General features: G+C 29.5%; 1 protein-coding gene and 1 long non-coding RNA gene across 3 annotated transcripts in view; both read left to right on the top strand.

Moving 5' to 3' along the window:
* LOC121120175 (NMDA receptor 2) overlaps positions 1-18236 on the top strand; it is a 164638-nt gene extending 146402 nt beyond the window's left edge. The window contains exons 6-18 of one of the 2 annotated variants that reach the window (XM_071889693.1): positions 6833-7034; positions 7299-7440; positions 7498-7718; positions 7778-7940; positions 12308-12491; positions 12597-12943; positions 13012-13172; positions 13234-13415; positions 13471-13706; positions 13824-14044; positions 14392-14529; positions 14618-15028; positions 17500-18236. In XM_071889693.1, coding sequence (XP_071745794.1) covers positions 6833-7034; positions 7299-7440; positions 7498-7718; positions 7778-7940; positions 12308-12491; positions 12597-12943; positions 13012-13172; positions 13234-13415; positions 13471-13706; positions 13824-14044; positions 14392-14529; positions 14618-15028; positions 17500-17536 — 2645 coding nt within the window. In that variant the 3' untranslated portion in view covers positions 17537-18236. The remainder of the gene's footprint in view (positions 1-6832; positions 7035-7298; positions 7441-7497; positions 7719-7777; positions 7941-12307; positions 12492-12596; positions 12944-13011; positions 13173-13233; positions 13416-13470; positions 13707-13823; positions 14045-14391; positions 14530-14617; positions 15029-17499) is intronic. The other variant, XM_071889694.1, reaches the window with a different exon arrangement.
* Positions 918-1838, top strand: LOC139905877 (uncharacterized). Its single transcript, XR_011780987.1, has 4 exons — positions 918-1056; positions 1199-1321; positions 1477-1588; positions 1700-1838. It is a non-coding gene; the product is annotated as an uncharacterized lncRNA (long non-coding RNA).
* Positions 18237-19229: the final 993 nt, after the last annotated feature.

Here is a 19229-nt window from a genome sequence, read left to right as displayed (position 1 = left end):
TTGTTTAATCTTATTATAATCGAGAGTAGGAATATGGGATCTCAAATTCTTGCCATAAACTATTTTGTTTGGAGAATACCCACACTGACGAGGTGTATTACGATATTTTAGTAATCCGTCACGAAATTCATTGGAGTTGATTGGTTGAGTGTTGTACTTACAAGGTTATATTTTTCACGGCTGCTTTTGTCATACCATTACTTTAAAACGGGCTCGAAGGTGACCAAATAATTCCATTTTTTTGTAAAAATTCTTGAAATTTCTTTCATGTATATACGGTATGAGGAAAAAATGTCAATGAAAAAATGGCAGCGGAAAAAATGTCATGATAAAAAAAAAAGGATAAGTGTCTAAATGGAAAAAATGGCAGGATTCTTTTAAACTGATATAATATCTATCACCAATATAATATATAATAAGAGAAAAGAAAAATAAACTGTAGAGCTCAGTACATTTGGAGCAATCTGAAATATTCGAAAATATATTCTTCTGTCAAAGACCGCTTTCAACAAATCTTACTAAAATTTGATAGTCTTTATGTAGCTTAGCTTTTTTTCTAATTTCTTCTTTAATAGGATCTATAAATCCAATATTCCTAATATTTGTTTCCATTAGAGTGAATCTGGCTATGGCTAAACGTATTAAATATTTCGTCTTCAACAGGTGCTCTATATAAAGCATCAGCAACTTAATGATATTTTCCTTTCTTCCATATAACATAAAATTGTTAATGTTAGAGATTCATCCTTATCTTTTGGACTTATAGGTTTTCGATCTGATTTAGAGAATTTTTTTGAATATTATTGGGAGTGGATGATGATCAGTGACGACTTCAACCATTGGTAATACACTCAAGTAAATGTGACACTGGCTAATTGCCCAATTAATCGCAAGAGATTCCGACTCTACCAATGCGTACCGTGATTTTGTAGTAGATCGAATCCAAGACCTTTCAATCTGGATGCATCCGTTTCGAGGGGTGTTTCCTTCTTCTGACCGTAAATGGCGAGGACAGGGGTATTCGTCAATATGTCCTTTATTTCTTCCATAGCTTTGGTATGTATATTGTCCCAAACAAATTCATTCTTTAATTTCATCAAATGTCTTAATGGTTTTGCGGCTTTGCTAAATTATGATAAAAAGCCTGGAAGTTGATTTGCTAAACCAATAAATGACCTAAGCTCTGTTCTATTTGTAGGTGTCGTAATTATTCTATCTTCCCGAGTCGATACTAGAATTTAATATTGAAGAGAGCGTTTGAGCCACTCATCTTCAACGAAACACCTAACTGAAGGAATTCATTATCTTTATGTCATTTTAGGTTCGTAGTAGATATTAAAGAGTAAGAAGCTCTTTTGATTATTGTATACTTCAACTAATAACTTGAAATACAAATAATAATAAGAAAGTCTTGACTGTTTCATTCCTTTTTCCGAATGCCTTTAATGAATCTCTTCACTTTAACTTCTTCTTCAGCCTCTGACGAATATAATTTATTATTATTCAGAGGAATATCAAATATGAGTTAGGATCTAGGACACAAATTGCTCTTTGGAGAAGGATGAGGATAGTGATTCCTTAATTCTAGGTATGTAATCTGTGTTTATTAAAGCAACTGAGAGTATGTTTCTGCATTTATAATTCCCTTGATTTCTTCAATATTGTATTCATTATATTAGATTTTTATTTTTGATGGAAGGTTTTTTTGCACTCCTGTATCATATAAATTACCAATAACTGTCAACATTAAACGCGGAATGAAGTAAAAATACGGGGTTGAAGAGAGAAAGAAAATAGATAGAAATTATAGAAGTTGACTTGAGTTCCTTTATTCTAGTAATTTCAAGAAGCGAATGACGATACTTGGGATCTTATTGGGTAATACTTCTTCTTAATCATCTCTTTAATGTTAAGAGTTCTTTAATTTAAACTTAATTAAATGTATATATTACTTGAGAGTAATCGATCTTTGCTTAATCAAAGAAAAAAATTAATATGGATTATAGTTTATGATTATTAAGCATTCAGATGATCTTATGTATTTAAAGTGTTCAGTGATTCGATAAACCTGTGCAATAGGATAATTATTTGGAGATTTTGGTTCTTTATCCATAACTTTCATTTCAATGTATTATACTCTCAGGATCGAGATAACAATGATTCAGCCATTTATTAATGTTTTGAAACGACTGTTTAAATGTTTGTTTATGCAAAATTTACACCATCTACATTTTAGCTTTTATTTATTTATATAAGGAACACCCAATACAATTGAAGCACTTTTCTTTAACTCATGATGATGACTGATGAGGTAAAAAGAGAACTTGGGAAAGGAACCTGATTAATTATGGGAGGGATTGATGTAGTAAATAGATTCAAAATAGTAGAGGGGTTATAGGTAAGAAACGGATTCAAAATAGGGGAGGGGTTTTAGGTAAGAAACGGATTTAAAGTTGATATAGGGCTCGAGGTAAGAAACGGATTCAAGGTAGAAAGAGGACCCGAGGTAAACGAGATTGATGTAGGTAGAAGGCCTGAAGAAAGTTCCAAAAATTCCTAAATATTTTTTTATCTCAATTGATCAGAGGAGCTATATTGCTTTCTTGATATTATTTCCTTTTTTCTGTTAAAAGAGCTTCTTCTCATAAATGATTTTCAGGAATTAAAATGGATAATTTCTTAGATGAGATGCTAATTTTTAATAGCTTTAACGATTTAATTTCTTTACTGTTGGACCACTTATTCATTCTTACAATTCCAGGATGATCAGAGGGGGACATTATGATATTCTTATATTCCTTTTATATTACCAAAGTATTCAGATATAAGTATTTTTTACTTGAACTGTTTAGACTCATCTTGTTTTGTAGACAATTGTGAAGACGCATTATTAACTACTTCAATTAATTAATCAATGCCATATATACATTGCTGATTTTTAAAATATTTTGAAATCATTCCAAATGTATGATTGGCAGAAAATTTGGAAAAACTAGAAAATGAACATAGATTATATCAACTTTCCCCAACATTACAATGCTCCAGTCTAAGAGCCCCATAAGATTGAAATTTTTGCTCTAACCTCTGAAAAGCAGTAAAAAAATAGATGACAAATAAAAATATTATTGAAAGAAATTTCCGACCACAGTCGTTGCATTGAATTTCAGGTCGAGGAGCAATGTATTATTTCATGGTATAAAAGTGATGCTGTTCTGCTTTTTCAAAAATGTCAATTTGAAATGTCCCTACCCCTCCATCTTTAACAGTATATAAATTGATTTTATTTAAATATAAGAAGTGAGTCTTGTTTGAATAGATGAATATGGAATGGACTTAGCCTCCGAGAAGTCAATTGTCAATCCTTATTATATTTAGCATAACTGACTCGTGTTTTATAGTTTACTTCCTTCTATTTGAACACCATCCAAATGATTTTTTATAGAACTATCAATTTTTAATGTCCAATCGTTTATAAGATTTTTTTATGATTGAATCCCTAAACAAGGAGGCTAAAATTTCCAAATGATCGTAACGTATATGGCAAATGTCGCTCCGCCTGTCAATAGTTCTTATTTGTGGATATGTTTTTTTTCCACTACTATATAAATTTATTTTTTCAACAATATCTTTCATAACCAAAATCCTGGCATGATTGAACATATTTCTGGTATAAGATGTATTTACTCCAATGAAATGGAAAACTAAGAGCTTTGAAGTCCAAATGAGAAGGTAACCTTCGAGGAATAAAAACGCTATGTATATTGTGAGATTTTCAAGAAATATCTTGATACCTTCCTGTTGTTCATATTTGTAAGGGTTGTTTGATAGATCTATTTGTCCTCAAAGTAAGGCCATTTTCCAGATAATTAGTATGTAAACGACCAAGACCATTCCATTGGACATTCCCATCAAGAAATAAAAAGTGATTTGGCATACATGCTTCAGAAGCTTCACTTCAAAAAAGAGCTTCATCCTGTCGTCTTTTTCATCTTATTTTTCGTCTTATTTTATAGATGAAAAATAAAAATATTGGTATGTTAGAAACTTGAACTAAAAAGAGATTTTTTTTCTTTTAAAAAGGTAAAAAAAATTCAAGGGTGTTTTGGGGGGAAGGCTTGGTTTTAGGATTTTTTTTTGAAAAAAAATTAAAATGCTTTTTGATTTTTTTTTTCAAATTACGTAGTTATTCACAAAAAGTTAGATTTTTTGGAAACAAAATTCAAAAAATCATAGTTGTTCATAGAAAATTTATATTTTAGGAAAAAAAATTCGAAAATTGACGAAAAATATAAAAATCAATAGTTATTTTCAAAAAATGAAATTTTTTCCCAAAAAATTTCATTCACAGCTATTTACAAAAAATTTAATTTTTTTGGAAAAAGTTCAAAAATCCATAATTGACAAAAAAATTATTTTTTTGTGATTTTTTTTTAAAATCCACAGCTATTTACAAAATAGTAAACTTTTATCAAAAAAAAACATTTCTAATATAAAATTTAAAAAAAAAAAAAATTATTTTGAAAAAGAAAATCAAATATTAAATTTTTTGCCTCTGCCATCTAATTTGCCCGAATGAAAAAAAAATCGATTGAAAAGCAAAAATTCCTTGATTTGGGTGGGAGGTGAGGCTACAGCCACTCCAGCCCACCCCACGCGGACGCCTATGATATTAAATAGAATAAGAAATTTTCTTTTTTTAAAACCTTTCATTTTGAATCTGTAAGATTTGATTTGATGGATTCCAAATAGTATTTTATTATGGAACAGATCTGAATTTTAGTTTGTTTGTTTTTTTTGCAAAAAAAATCCAAAACCAAGCCCCTCTCAAAATATGATCGTTCTGACGCCCATGACCTAACAAACAAATTATTGGAAGTCCAGATTACTAATAAAACTACTTTAATCATTTTTCACTGCCCCATAATGCACATATCCTATTTTCGATGATTTTCCTTATATAGGTATTTGTCGAAATGAAATAATATCAAGTTAAGTAGTGTACATTAGGGTGTTCCAAGAGATGCATATAACTTAATTTTATTTTTTTCAAAAATTTGAAATTCATACCCCCCATTTTTTATTCTATTTGATCTCAACTACTAAAATATGAAAAAAAAATCTCTAAGACAACGATAACAGGGGCCGACGAGACCTTAAAGTCAATTCGATGACTTGATGATAGGGTAAACCAGGAAATTTACATTCAAATTAGATTAAACCAAAAGTACTTAATGCATTTTAACTCGTTTGACTATTAGAAAATAGATGTATGTCTGGTGTGTAAAACTTTAGTCTGTATATTTTGAAGTATCTCCAAGTAATTCAGTCATACGTGTTTCACCTTTCTCCGGTCCACCCTACTCACCATAAAGTCATGATGTTGAGTTTATCTTTCAAAATTGATAAATAATACCTTTTTTATTCATCATAATAGTATTCCATTAAGTCTTAGTATATTTTGAAGATAGTGAGGTTTTACATATTACATTTTAAATTTCAAATTAGATAAATTTTTGACCTATTTTGATTTTAACTTCACAGGCAATTAGAGACTAGGAGCTCCAATATAATATACAATCTCTTTGTATTATTTCTGATATATATATAAACAAGTTCAAACTAATTTCAAATGAATTTAGAACCCGATCTATGATTAAGAATGATCTGTCATTATATAAAACTTGATTTCAGAAAAAAAAATGTTACTTCATATCGGTCAAAAGCATGACACTATTTTCTCGTTTCAAAAAGATGATTTCCTTTGTGAAGCTCCATCTTTATGGGATATTAATTCTGCTTGGATAGAAGCCCGAAAAAATTTATATATATTTCAAAAGTTTACGAAAGACTTCGATGGTTTCATTTAAAAGAAAATATATCAAAAAACATTAATTTATTGCGTTATTATGTAAAAATAACCCTAATAAATAAAATAGAGTCCAATTCATCAATTTTGAAAGATAAAATCAACATTATCACTTTATGTAGAATAAGGTAGACTGGGGAAGTTGAAACACGTTTTACTGAATTACTTGGATATACTTCAAATTAAACAAATCAAAGTTTTACTCAACAGACATACATATACTTTCTAATAGTCAAACGAGTTAAAATACATTTATGATTAGTAATTTTGGTGTAATCTTCATTTGAATGTAAATGGTTTGGTCCACCCTACCATCAAGTCATCGAATTGACTTTAAGCTCTCGTTGGCACCTGTAATTGTTGTATAGATAAATTTATTTTCATATTCGAGTAGCTGAGATCAAATAGAAAAAAATGCTGGGTATGCATTTTGAAAAATTACTTTTAATTTTATGTGACACCTTAGTGAATATACATCTCTGTAATGTTAAATTAAGATTAGTCCAACAGTTGGGGAGTTTGAATTAACTGGTAAACTACCTATGTACCATAAAATTTCTGGACATTTTTGCTTTCTGTTTGAAAAAATGGTTAACAGATACAATGAAGATATATATGGTCATTGATTTGTCCTAAATAGTTATTGCTCAGGATTTGCTCAAACGCACTACTTATGAATTTATAGTTCATTCATAATCTAGACAATAAAAAAATAAGATAAAAATAAGGGGAATCGAAAGATTGAAAGCTTTAATTTATCATAAAGGCAAACAGTTTTACATTTTCTTTTATTTTGCAACACAAAATATACCTTGGTACTTTATGTATATAAATTCTTGTAAAAAAAAATAGACCATAAAATCGATTTTCCTTTTTTAATTTTTTTTATTATCTCCTTGAATATAAATAAATTTTATATTGAGTAATGATCCTTAACAATAGTTCATTATTTATTAAATTTTTCAGGCGTCAATTTTGATACTTCTTTGGAGCATTTAGTCAAACAAATCCCAACGGCAATGAAGGTATTTGCTCATGGAGTTGAGGCCTACTTATCGGATCCTCAAAACAAAGTAACGGATTTAGTACCAGAGCTCTCTTGTAATATGACAACATCTGCATCTAATGAATTAGAGTCTCGATGGAGTTTTGGAGAGCGATTTCATCGGTAAATTCAATTATAAATCTTATAAAACTTCAACATATATTTATTAGTTTGCGTACATGTTTTATATCTTTTGATATCATTTGCAGGTTTAATTACTTTTTTTTCATGTACTCATATTTAGCAAAGGGTGTAATATTGTTAAAAATATTATATTATTTCTTGAAGCATCATAAGTCAACATTATATCTAAATTATTCGCTATTGAAAAGATGATTTTCTTGGCAACAGTCTCGTTCTTTTTCTTATAACTTTTTTGTTTTCTAGATATTTACGAAATGTTACGATTAAAAATAGCGAATTTGCAAAACCACATATAGATTTCCTGCCTGACGGTACTCTTAAATCTGTTGAGCTCAAAATAATGAATCTAAGACCAGGAGTATGGTCAAACCTTGTATGGGAAGAGGTAAGATTAGTACGTACTAATAAAAAACATAGTTACCCCTATTCATGCATTTCATAGATTGGTGTATGGCAAAGCTATAAAAAAGAAAGTAATGGTTTGGATATCAAGGATATTGTATGGCCAGGTCATAGCCACGTTCCTCCTCAAGGTGTTCCAGAAAAATTTGATCTCACAGTGGGATTTCTAGAGGAACCTCCATTCATTAATTTATCTCCTCCAGATCCCATAACAGGGAGATGCAATGTAGACAGAGGTGTTCCTTGTCGTATACCAAATGGGTAAGAGGACCAATGATAGATTTTGACCCAATACATTAATTTATATTCTTAACATTTAGTTCGAGTGGCAACGCTACTTCAGGAGCTTCCATTATGAAAAATGATACAACTAGTCAGTGTTGTTCTGGTCTCTGTATTGATTTGTTGGCTAAATTTGCAGATGATCTGCAGTTTGAATATGATTTGATTCGTGTAGAAGATCCAAAATGGGGTATTTTAATTGTAAGTCTCTCAATGTTAGTCTTTACATACTTAGTGCCAATGCATTAAACATTAAAAAAAAATCAATATTGACTACAAAAATTGATATGTTCACTCCTACTTAAATAAATTTATAGCTTATTTCGATGACAACGATGAAGAAACAAAATTATGAACATGAATAGAAAAAACCTTTAAAAATAAAAACGCTCATAGCATTATTTGAGATGAATAGTTGCGACAAATAATTTATAAAATACTCACAAGTGTGCCAATATTTAACCACTTCTTTAAGGTGGATTCACTGAATTACTTATGCTCGCATATTTTCTCCCTTCTTGTTCTTATTATTGCACTTCAATTCATAGAAAATTAGTTAAAATTTGAAGGTTACGCCATAAGTATAATAATAAGAAAGAAAATATGCTTGTAAAATACGTGCGTAAGCACATCAATGATCCCACTGTAAGTCGGGTTTACACAACGTAGATGAGGGATACTCTTTTTCCACTTTTTATAAGAATAAATAAAGTATCGATGTAGAATAGTATATCTAAAAAAGGGATCAGTGTAAAGAAAAAAACTATTTATAGTTATTATAAAATGTAAAACGGGTGATGTGTGAGCTCTTTCTTATTTTTGGTTAATTATTTAATAAGGCGAGTGTGTTAACATCTCCCTTTAAAAGAAAAATGCCCACCAATCTTTGATGTAAATGGATTTAAAAATGTATAGTAAAATAAATATATATGAATTTAAATGTAATTTTAATATTTTCCCTGTACTAAAGCTATTTAAATTTAGAAGTTTCTCTTCTTTATAGCAGTAATTTTCTCCCCAAAAAAAATCAAATCATAGAACAGGCAGTTGAGATTAAAAATGGTCTTACATCAGTGACACCATATTATGTCTCACTCCTCTCTTCTCCTTGCACTATTACACAATTTCCATTTCTGATAATATATCCCCTCTGAGTGAATATAAAGACTTTATAATAAATGTCCCCGTCATCCAATGGCATATTTCTAATTAATCTTTGATTTCTTATAATTTCAGTTCATGTCCGTTATAATATATCAATTATTAGTTTTTGGAATTAAAAGTGAAGGATAATAAAAACGGACACTTGGTAAAGGAGATACCAACTTAAGAAATAAAATAACTTTTTTTGTTTGTCTACTTTTTGACTAAAATTTATCTACTAATGAGATAAGTCCAGTATTTTCATTCGTATTCTAAGGAATACTTTAAACACGGACACTCATTCTCTTTTTTGAACTCGTAAATTTTTTTATTAGAGTATAACTAGCCAGGCTCCATTAGCTAGACCCTGCAGGATGCCCCCTTATAATTGGTTTTGCTAATCTAAATAATATTAAATAAGACCGATTTTTTTCCTTTAACCCGGTCTAGATCAATTTTTTCTCTAAGACCTGTCTAAACATGACTTTTCTGAAATTCTGAACTAGTTTGGTGTAACAAAAATCATCAAGGGTGACAGACCGGTCTAGTAATTCTAAACCGAAGTCCAACACTGCTAGTTGGGCTCCGCCAAGTTTAAGGTAAACCAATGTCAAATAATCAAATTAATTCATTCTGAAATAGATTACTACAGATTACCGTTTTTTCAGCTACAAGCGGCTGTGACAAGGGAGGGAGAGGGTATGGCATTACCTCGCTAACACAAAAACACTGGATGTTTTTTGTTTGTTAGCTGTCAATGCCCTTGTCTTAATTGATACGTCATGGCTATATCATAAAATAGTCTTTTTGTTAATATACAAACTAATAAGTTATGTAATACTTATGCTCCGTTTTTAACTTAGTTAACTTATTTCCTTGATATACGAGTTTAATTCGTTCGTGGATGGAGCGCGTAAGTCAAATCAATTTATCCGAAAAGAAATAACTAAAAAAACTAAGCTTGAAGTGTCTCTCACATTCCGTCGTCAACTCTCAACCAGCTCGTATCTTATATAAAATTCTTAAGTTGTGGATTTCGTATCCAAAGGTAATACTAAGATTTGTTTCTATCCTTTGCCATGGCTTATGAGCATTGCTGTAAATTGCAGGGCGTCCGCAAGGAGTAAGCTGGAGGGGCTGTAACACTCCCAAATCAACTAATTTTTGTTTTTAACAAGAAAATTTAATATTTGAAATTGAATTTGAATTTTTTTTCGAAAAAATTCAAATTTACAAATTTTCACCTAAAAATTTATATTTCATGAAAAGCTTTGGATTTCCGAAATTTTTCTCCAAAAATTTTTATATAGGATTTTTTTTTTTTTTTCAAAAACTTTGATTGAAATTTAATTTTTTTTCAAAATATTAATTACTGTCAATTTTCAAATTTGTTTCCAAACAAATGATTTTTTTTGAGAATTGCTATGGATTTCTGAAAAAAAATTCTAAACAATTCCAAAAACCCAGCCCCCTCCCTAAAAAAATTATATATATATATTTATAATCTTGCGGACGCCTCTGGCCTGTAGATTTTAATCTACTACTCTTTTACTATGCCTAACTGTCCATCGAAATTTCTGTGCCATCTCTATGATATTACTGAGAGAAATTTAAGAATACAAATATCCTTTTGTTAGTCCAAAATAGGTGGCGGGGCTGAGTGCCCGTTTCATGTATCTATAGAGTATTTCTTTCTTACTCCTGTACCTCCTACAAAACGTTCCAAAATATTCATCACTAACTCAATAGTCAAGAAAATTAACGTCTTAAATAAATATATAGAAAATAAGGAACCACTTAGTAATAAATCAATTTTTTTTTCTTATAAAACGCATTCATTAAAAGCAAATATGTGAAAAGTATATTTTATTTGTCGAAATGAAAAATAAAAAAAAATTAAATACTTAGAGTATCATAAATGTAACTTTATATAAATCAAATTATATTTGGGTTCTCATATTATCTCATATTCCCTCTACTACTATGTAGAATAAAAACTGCCTTTGGGAAAGTTTGAGGGCTCTCTGGGAAGTTTAATATTAAAGATATGGGATTTTTGTGTCAAAACTGTTAATAATAAGTCCTCTTGTCCCAAATAGGATGTTATGAGTAAAAAAATGTACTTTTTATTATTGGCTTGTCAAAAGGCTATAAAATGGTCAGTTTCGACCTTAAAATCCAATTATTTCAAATTAAAATGCCATGTACTACCTCAAAAATGACATGGAATACCTCAAACTTCGCCAAAGTCGGTTTATTTTGATTCACCAAACAGAAAACGGGTTTATACAGGAGAGAAATGTATGTTTATGATTTGAAATTTACATACTATTTTGGCATGGTTCTTCTAAGAAAATCAAGACATTTGGATTCAAAATTTTATCATTTAGTTGGGTACTAAGTATCGGATTTCGGGCCAGCTTGCGAGGTTTCGGGACAAAATATGATAATCTATCGAATAAAAGAATTCCATGATATACTCGTGAGAGCTAAATATATTTCAAGCATCGAAATGTGGAAGTCAAATATCACACAAAAGGGGCTTCCACTGGATTTTTTTTTCTAGTACAAAACAAAAAAAAAATCTTCATTTGGGGGGCTACAGCCTTTTCACCCTGCAGATATCTCTGTACAATCAAATCCCGAAAAAGGCTTTAATTTTGAACTTATTTAAATGGGTGTATGACTTTTGATGCCCATGTTTTCAATTTCATTTTAGGTGTTTCAGGTATGTCGGTACGAAATAAATCATAAAAATACGATCTACAAAAGTGTCACACTTAAAAATAATCAATAACGTCTACTTCAGCTTATTTTTGTTAGGGTGTCGAATCAAAAATGACGTTATCGATTAGTTGTAAAGGAATTTTTTTACATTAGAAATAACTGTCGGGCTGAAAGGTTCGGCCACAGTTTTTCTGGCTGAAGCATATACATAATCCACCTCTATTGCAGAGACATATCTTCTTCTTTTTTACTAATATTATAATCCATACGTGGTAACTTTAAAATTTATCCAAATTTTCTATCAATTGAAGTGTACAAAAATATTAAAAAAAACGGAAATTTTTTGCATGCTTAAGCAATTTAGTAAACCCACCATTGGGGCCTTTGAAAAAGCTAAGTTGGTCAGTAGCAAATGTTATATTCAATATACCTACAACTTGATGTGATTAATAACTATTTTCTATGTCTGTCAACGTGACTTCTTAGATAATTAATGATTAACCTTGAAGAAGGAAATAAATCTACTAATTATTGTTATAGTTTGTATAAGATGTATATATTTTCGTTCTTCCTTTTTCGTATTGTATCCATCTTAAATAAACCAGATACAGTTTTCCTCTGAAATAATTTATAATTATACAAAATATGATTATTAATATATGCCAAAAAATATAATGGTTCTTATCTATCTCTTAAAGAATGGTAAATGGAATGGCCTAATGTCTTCGCTTGTGGAAAAGAAATTTGATATGGTACTTACATCTCTTAAAGTCAATGGGGAAAGAGAGTCCGTTATTGACTTTTCAGCTCCCTTCTTAGAATCTGGAACAACTATTCTAGTCGCTAAAAGAACTGGAATAATTTCTCCGACAGCTTTTTTAGGTCCTTTTAATATTATATTTACTAGCTATTAAAATGTCAGCATGATATTTTACGCTAAATATAAATTATAAGTAATGAAAGTAATTCTTATTTGAAATATTTCAGAGCCATTTGATGCTGCATCTTGGGTTCTAGTGATATTTGCTGCAGTTCAAATATCTGCCTTAACAATATTCTTTTTTGAATGGCTAAGTCCTGCCGGCTATGACATGAAAACAAGCCCAGCTCCAGACCACAAGTTTTCCCTTTTCCGAACCTACTGGCTGGTTTGGGCTTTACTCTTTCAAGCACCAGTGAATATGGACTGTCCAAGAGCGTTTACTGCTCGATTTATGGCTTCAGTTTTTGCTTTATTTGCTGTCGTATTTCTCGCCATATATACTGCTTCCCTGGCAACTTTTATGATCACAAGGGAGGATTGGGATACTTTTTCGGGGCTAGATGACACACGAGTAAGTGATGATTCATTTGTTCCCTTATTTTTCTTTAACTACTATTTAATTAATAATGATATGTATAGTTGTCAAATCCCATGAGTGTTAAGCCTCCAATAAAGTTTGGTACTGTTCCACACACTTACACAGAGCAAGCTTTGAAGAAACATTTTCCTGAAATGTACGAGCATATGAAACCTTATAATAAGCCTAATGTGATTGACGGGGTATCTGCTGTTAAGAGAGGGTAAAAATTATTTTTAAAATACCTAGACCTCCATTTAATTAATCAACTATTTATATTTCAGAGATTTGGATGCATTTGTATATGACGGTACAGTGCTGGAATATCTCGTAGCTCAAGACGAAGATTGTAAACTACTAACAGTTGGGTCTTGGTATGCTATGACTGGATATGCAGCAGCCTTTCCAAGAAACTCGAAACATTTTCAGTCCTTTAATCGAAAAATCATCGAATATTCAGAAAATGGTAAATTAATTATGGAGCTCTATAATTTTATTTGTATCAATATTCATGTCTCTAGGTGACTTGGAGCGTTTAAGACGTTTTTGGTTGACAGGTACATGCAACCCAAAAAAGGAAGAAAAAAAGGCTAGTGAACCTCTTGCTCCAGAACAATTTCTATCTGCGTTCTTGCTCTTACTTTGTGGAATTGCACTAGCTGCTGGTCTGATGGGGCTTGAGCATGTGTACATTAATTACCTCAGAGGAAGAGTAGTTAAAACAGACAGAGCTGGTTGCTGTGCATTAATTAGCCAGGTAAATTTGTTATATACCCAATTGTATGAACTTATTGTGTATTATGAAACAATTAATTCATGAATTATAAAAAAAAAATTAACTTTGCAGTTTAATATTATTATTTAATTTTTATAGAGCATGGGTAAGACTTTAACGTTTCGTGGTACTGTCTACGAGGCAAGTCAACTTATGAAAATGCATCGATGTAAAGATCCAATATGTGATAGTAATTTGATGAGAGTTCGTCATGATTTAGATCAATCTCGATTAAAACTTCGTCGTCTAGAAAAAGAGCTTAGACAGCGAGGGATACAACCCTTGTCTCTCCTGGATGATGGCACACGATACCTTAAAAAGTATGAACAATAGCGTACTAAATAAAAAATTTGATAAATTGAAAAATTATCTTCCTATAACAATATACTATGTATTTTTTGTCAGTGAGTACAAGTGCCCCTTATTTTGCTAAGAACGTTGACCTAGCTTAATCACTATAATTAGCTCTTCCTAAACTGCAAAATCTATCTACTCCTATAAAAAAAATATATATATATATATAACTGGGAGAAATGATTTAATATGGAGTCTTTTTCCTTTCCCTTTTTAGAGTAAAGGTTGCGAAATACAATGAAGATATAATTATTGTTAAAAACTTTTTTTATCAATTTTTGTTAATATGTTGTACTAATAATTCATTTTTTAGATCCCGAAATGGCTCAATTTTCACAGAAAAGATTCCAAGGTGGCTAAAATCAGTTCTTCCTGTTAATACTCCTTCAGATTCCAATAAGTTCAAAGTAGTCCAGAACCAAGTACTAATGCAAAAATGCCGATCCAATGAGTAAGTACTTTTGTTTATAAATACTTATTTAACTTAATCCAATTTCTTAAAATATATTTTTTCAAACTCTTTTTACCATTTATTATAGTGAATTAATGAGATCAAAAATGAATTCATCAACATCCCAAGGGACATTGTCTTCGCATAAACTCGATGTACTACCCGAGTATAATAGTACAACTCTTCCATCAAGTGTTATCCCACAATGTAGAGCTGATCATTTATTTTCATTGCCACAAAAGCCAAAACAAAAGACAAAGGATAAAGATGAAGTAGTTTATCTCTCCCCTCCACCTCCCATTCCTCCCCATAGGACAACAAGTAAATTAAGGAACGCGGATAGTCTTCACGACGTATCCACCACCAACGAATGTAACAACAACAACAATAAAAAATTAATCCAAGAGCGTAGATACGTTTGCGAAAAAGTTGCGTCTCCTCGAAATTCAAAGAACAGTGGTGGAACTAACCAGAAAAAACCTACACGGTGCAAAATGAAGTAAATTTTAGCACATGTCGTACTAAAACTAGAAGTGGGTTGTATAAAGCGCAATTTTATAGATTTGTAGATTATAATTAAGTTTCAGTTTTTTTGCTTCTAAATAGCTTATCTAGTCATATTATATAGTAATGGGACGATTCCAAAAAAAAAAATCCCGATGCCGATTCGATGCGATTCTTGTAAAAATTCACAATGCAAATTCTGATTCTTTAATATTTTAAGTAATAGTTAAAAAATACAGTTTTGATATTAGGGGGGTCCGCATGATTATATTTGGGGGGGGGGAGGGCTTGGTTTTTGGAATTTTTTAGAAAAAAAATACAAAAAATAAAAGTATTTTGAGAAATTAAATTTTTTGGAAAAAAATTTCCAAAACCTATGCTAATCTTTCAAACCAAATTTTAAAAAAAATCAACAGATGTTAACAAAAAATGAAATTTTTTTGAATCCCCAGCTGTTACAAAAACATAACTTTTTTTTTCTAAATTGAAAAATTAAATTAAATTTTCTAGTGAAAAGCAAAAATCCCTTAATTTGGGGAGATCCTATTTTTTTTTTTTTTTTTTTTTCATTACTTAAAAAAGTATTAAATAGTAAATAAATAATAATAATTAAGAATCGAAATCGAAAATTAAACATAATTTTCCCCATGCGATCCCGATTCCAGAAAAAAAAAAGATTATCCGATTATTTTGCTAAATAATGAGAACAGCAGCTATAATTGATAGTTTTTGCCAGGTTTTTGTACTAAAATCGAATTTAAGCAATGGAACAACGTGGCTCAATAGACAACGTGCTCGGGAGAAATTATTCTCTTGAACTCAATGTGCATAAGTTTGCGTACGGTCGATACTAGAGACTTCATTGATATGGACTTTAGAGAAGATCCCTTAGTGAGATGGAGTAATTGTAATACTATAATGTTTACTTATACTTAATCAGTGCAACTCCATCTAACCAATTAAAGGAAGATTTAAAAAAAATGAAGCATTCCAAATAGTGTCTTAAAGCACTTTACCTCTAAAGATCTATCGGATAAAATTTTTAGATTGAGTGAGTATTTACCCATTATATCAGCTAAGATATAGATAATACTGTATCGCGGGTAAAAAAATAGGACGCAATCGCATAAAGGGGATTGGATCACTTTGTCTATGAGGCCAACCCCATTTTTTTGTCATATTATTTCTAGATAAATTATTTGGAGGCTAAAAAATAGCCTAGTTTAAAATAAAACTTTGCCTGATACAACCCACTCCTACTAAAACAGAAAACTGTTCAGTGGAGAAATATTGACAAATATTTTTACTTTCCATTAAATAAATTAATCATAACACATTTTTAACCTAAGATATTGATGACAAGATCGATTCAAAATTTCATTTGAATAAAGTAAAGCTTTTTTCATAAATATTGAATTCGTCTTCCACTAAAGTTGATTTTCAAGATGTTTTTGTTTTTTTTTGCAAATATCTGTATTTACTTCAGTTATGAAAATCAATGGTAAAATTTGTATTTAAGTATATATTTTCCTTCATTCTTTAAAAAGTATCATTTGTTAGTTTTGTAATGCTATGGTTGGTACCACTGTATATAATATTATAGCAAACAATAGTCGTGTACAAGTTGCAAATTTGTACAAGTTTTTACCAAAAATTAGATGAACAACTCTGAATGAAAAATTTAGAATACTTGTAATTAGTATAATGTAATAATTGAATATTTCATGAATTTTCAATATGTGAATTTTTGACATATTTTTTTCTTTTTTTAATAATAATAATTTATTTATAGGTGTTATGTGGTACACTATGAAGTTCAAATGCCCATAGTATTAACTCTAAATACATAATAACTAAATTGTTATAAAATATCAAAATTCAAATTATAATTGGTAACTAACCCTATTACGTCCGCAAGTTTTATGCTTAGTCAGAATATTTTGATTGTTCGAAATTATGTTCAGTGTTTATTTCTAAGAACAATTATTTTTTTCTAAAAATCGATAAATATAAAATAACTTTTTTTTTTTTTTTTTCATCAGAAAGTAAAAAATAATTAATTAAAATTTATTTATTAATTATATTTAAAAGAAAATGAATGATTTTATTCATAAAACATTTCTAAATTAGATTTTAAATTCATTAAACAAGACGTGTTTTTGGAATTTTTTCGACTAGGCAGTACATTTCCAACACTGAAAGGTCGTAAGTAGAGAAATCAACATTTCTTTGTTCAATTGATTATATATTTGAAATAGCTCAATGGAGTTTTTAAGCACAAAAATTGTCAAACTGCTCTAATCAAGTATTCCAAAACTCAAGTATCAATGTTTTAAAATTTGAATTGGCAAGTGCTGTTATCAAATAAAACGTAATAAAACGTAGAAATGGTAAATTATACAAATTACAACTTGTGCACAAAATATAAAAATCAACTTTAATCATATTTTTACTATTTGTATATAGGTCAACAGAGATTTCGGAAATTGAAACGGTGCTTTGACAAAAAATGTTTTAAATTCATACTTACCTACATACAAAGAAATGAATGTTACTTTCGCTCTCAATCTTCTCTCTTTGTTCTTCTTCATCAATAGCTTCTTTTTACAATACGTCAATTTCGAGTTGGATTGATTGGTTTTTTGTTTACTTTTTAAAATGAGAGAATACATATATTTGTGTGTTTTCATAGGAAAATCGAATGATATTTCAACATTAACAGATACAATAATTTAATTACAAATAATATGTGTACATCCATTAGCCAAGATTGTTAATCACTTTACATTATGCATAACAAAAAGGAATGTATAAAATTTGTTATGGATACTAATACTTCTATGAATATATATTATATATATTTATCGATAACTTTTTCTTTATTATCTATATTTAAATAGTTCAACGCAAAATTGCATGTGTTCTTCAATTATAAGTATTACTAAATTATTATAATGAATGCTGTAATAAGAGTTCAGTATGGATATGATGGCTCATATACAATAAATGTGCAGTAGCCAAAATTATACTTATTGATTTCTAGAATAAATACAAGCTATATAAACTAGTTTTTTTTTTCTACAAATACTTATTATATAATACAAATCTTATTTTAATTATAATTGATATACATATATTTTCTGTGATATATAGTTTAATTGTGCACTGTTAAATTATACAAATATACATAATACTATATAAAACATTGAAATTTTATTTAGGTAGAGTAATACATAAAAATGTACAAAATGAGAGTCCCATCAAAAAAATTAAACTCCTCATAGATTATTATGGCTTGTGTTAGTATCCTATCCTATATAGTATTAAAATAATTTAAGACTGTTTCAGATGTTCGTTTCCCTTAGAAAAACATTGATAAAAACACATTTATTTCAAAAACGGAGACAAATACAGAGGTTAAACATAAAATAAAAGTTGTTAATAATTCTAAGTTACGCACGTAGGACTTTGTTTCATTCTGGTCAAACCAAATTACTGGGTTCTGGACAGCAAGTTTGTTTTTTTGCTAGTAGGTTGATTTTTTTCATAGAACAAGATCAATTCCCGTGTTTCAATTTTATTAAGGTATAGGTTGTTGATTCGGAAATGCCCAAAAAAAATTTAAAAAAATAATATTGAACAAGCGGAAAAAGAGAGAACGTAAATTAAATACGAATTAAAAAAGGGAAAAGAGGAATAGCAAGTTAGTCTTAGTATGTATCTTCATTATGGTTGAAGAAGGAACATCTTATAAAATAATTGCATTTATTCGATTTTAGGAAACAATACAAGATTCATTTTATAAATTAATCATTGTTGTTTATATTGCTTGATTATCTTTTGTACTAGGCATTAAAAAAAATTATTTTATTAGAATTGTATTGCCTAGAAGAAAGTGTATGACAAGACATTGACCAATTCAAAATATCTATTTTATCAAAAATTGATAAATGTAGCTTTTATGAAATCCTCTTCAGCAACTTTTTTGATTTTTTTAACATACATAAACAGAAAATAACGATCGAAATCACTAATTTTATGATATATATTTTATTCATAAAAAACATTTCAAGGGCCTTTGAAAATTATTAGTGTATTTAAGGTCACCAAAAAAAGATTGTATTGTTCTGTAATTGAAAGGTACACCTAGAGTTAAGTAGACAAAACAGTTTTACAAATGTCAAACTTTTAAAATA

Source organism: Lepeophtheirus salmonis, chromosome 6, assembly GCF_016086655.4.
Source record: "Lepeophtheirus salmonis chromosome 6, UVic_Lsal_1.4, whole genome shotgun sequence".
NCBI lineage: Eukaryota > Metazoa > Arthropoda > Copepoda > Siphonostomatoida > Caligidae > Lepeophtheirus > Lepeophtheirus salmonis.
This window is presented reverse-complemented; position numbering and strand designations above follow the sequence as displayed.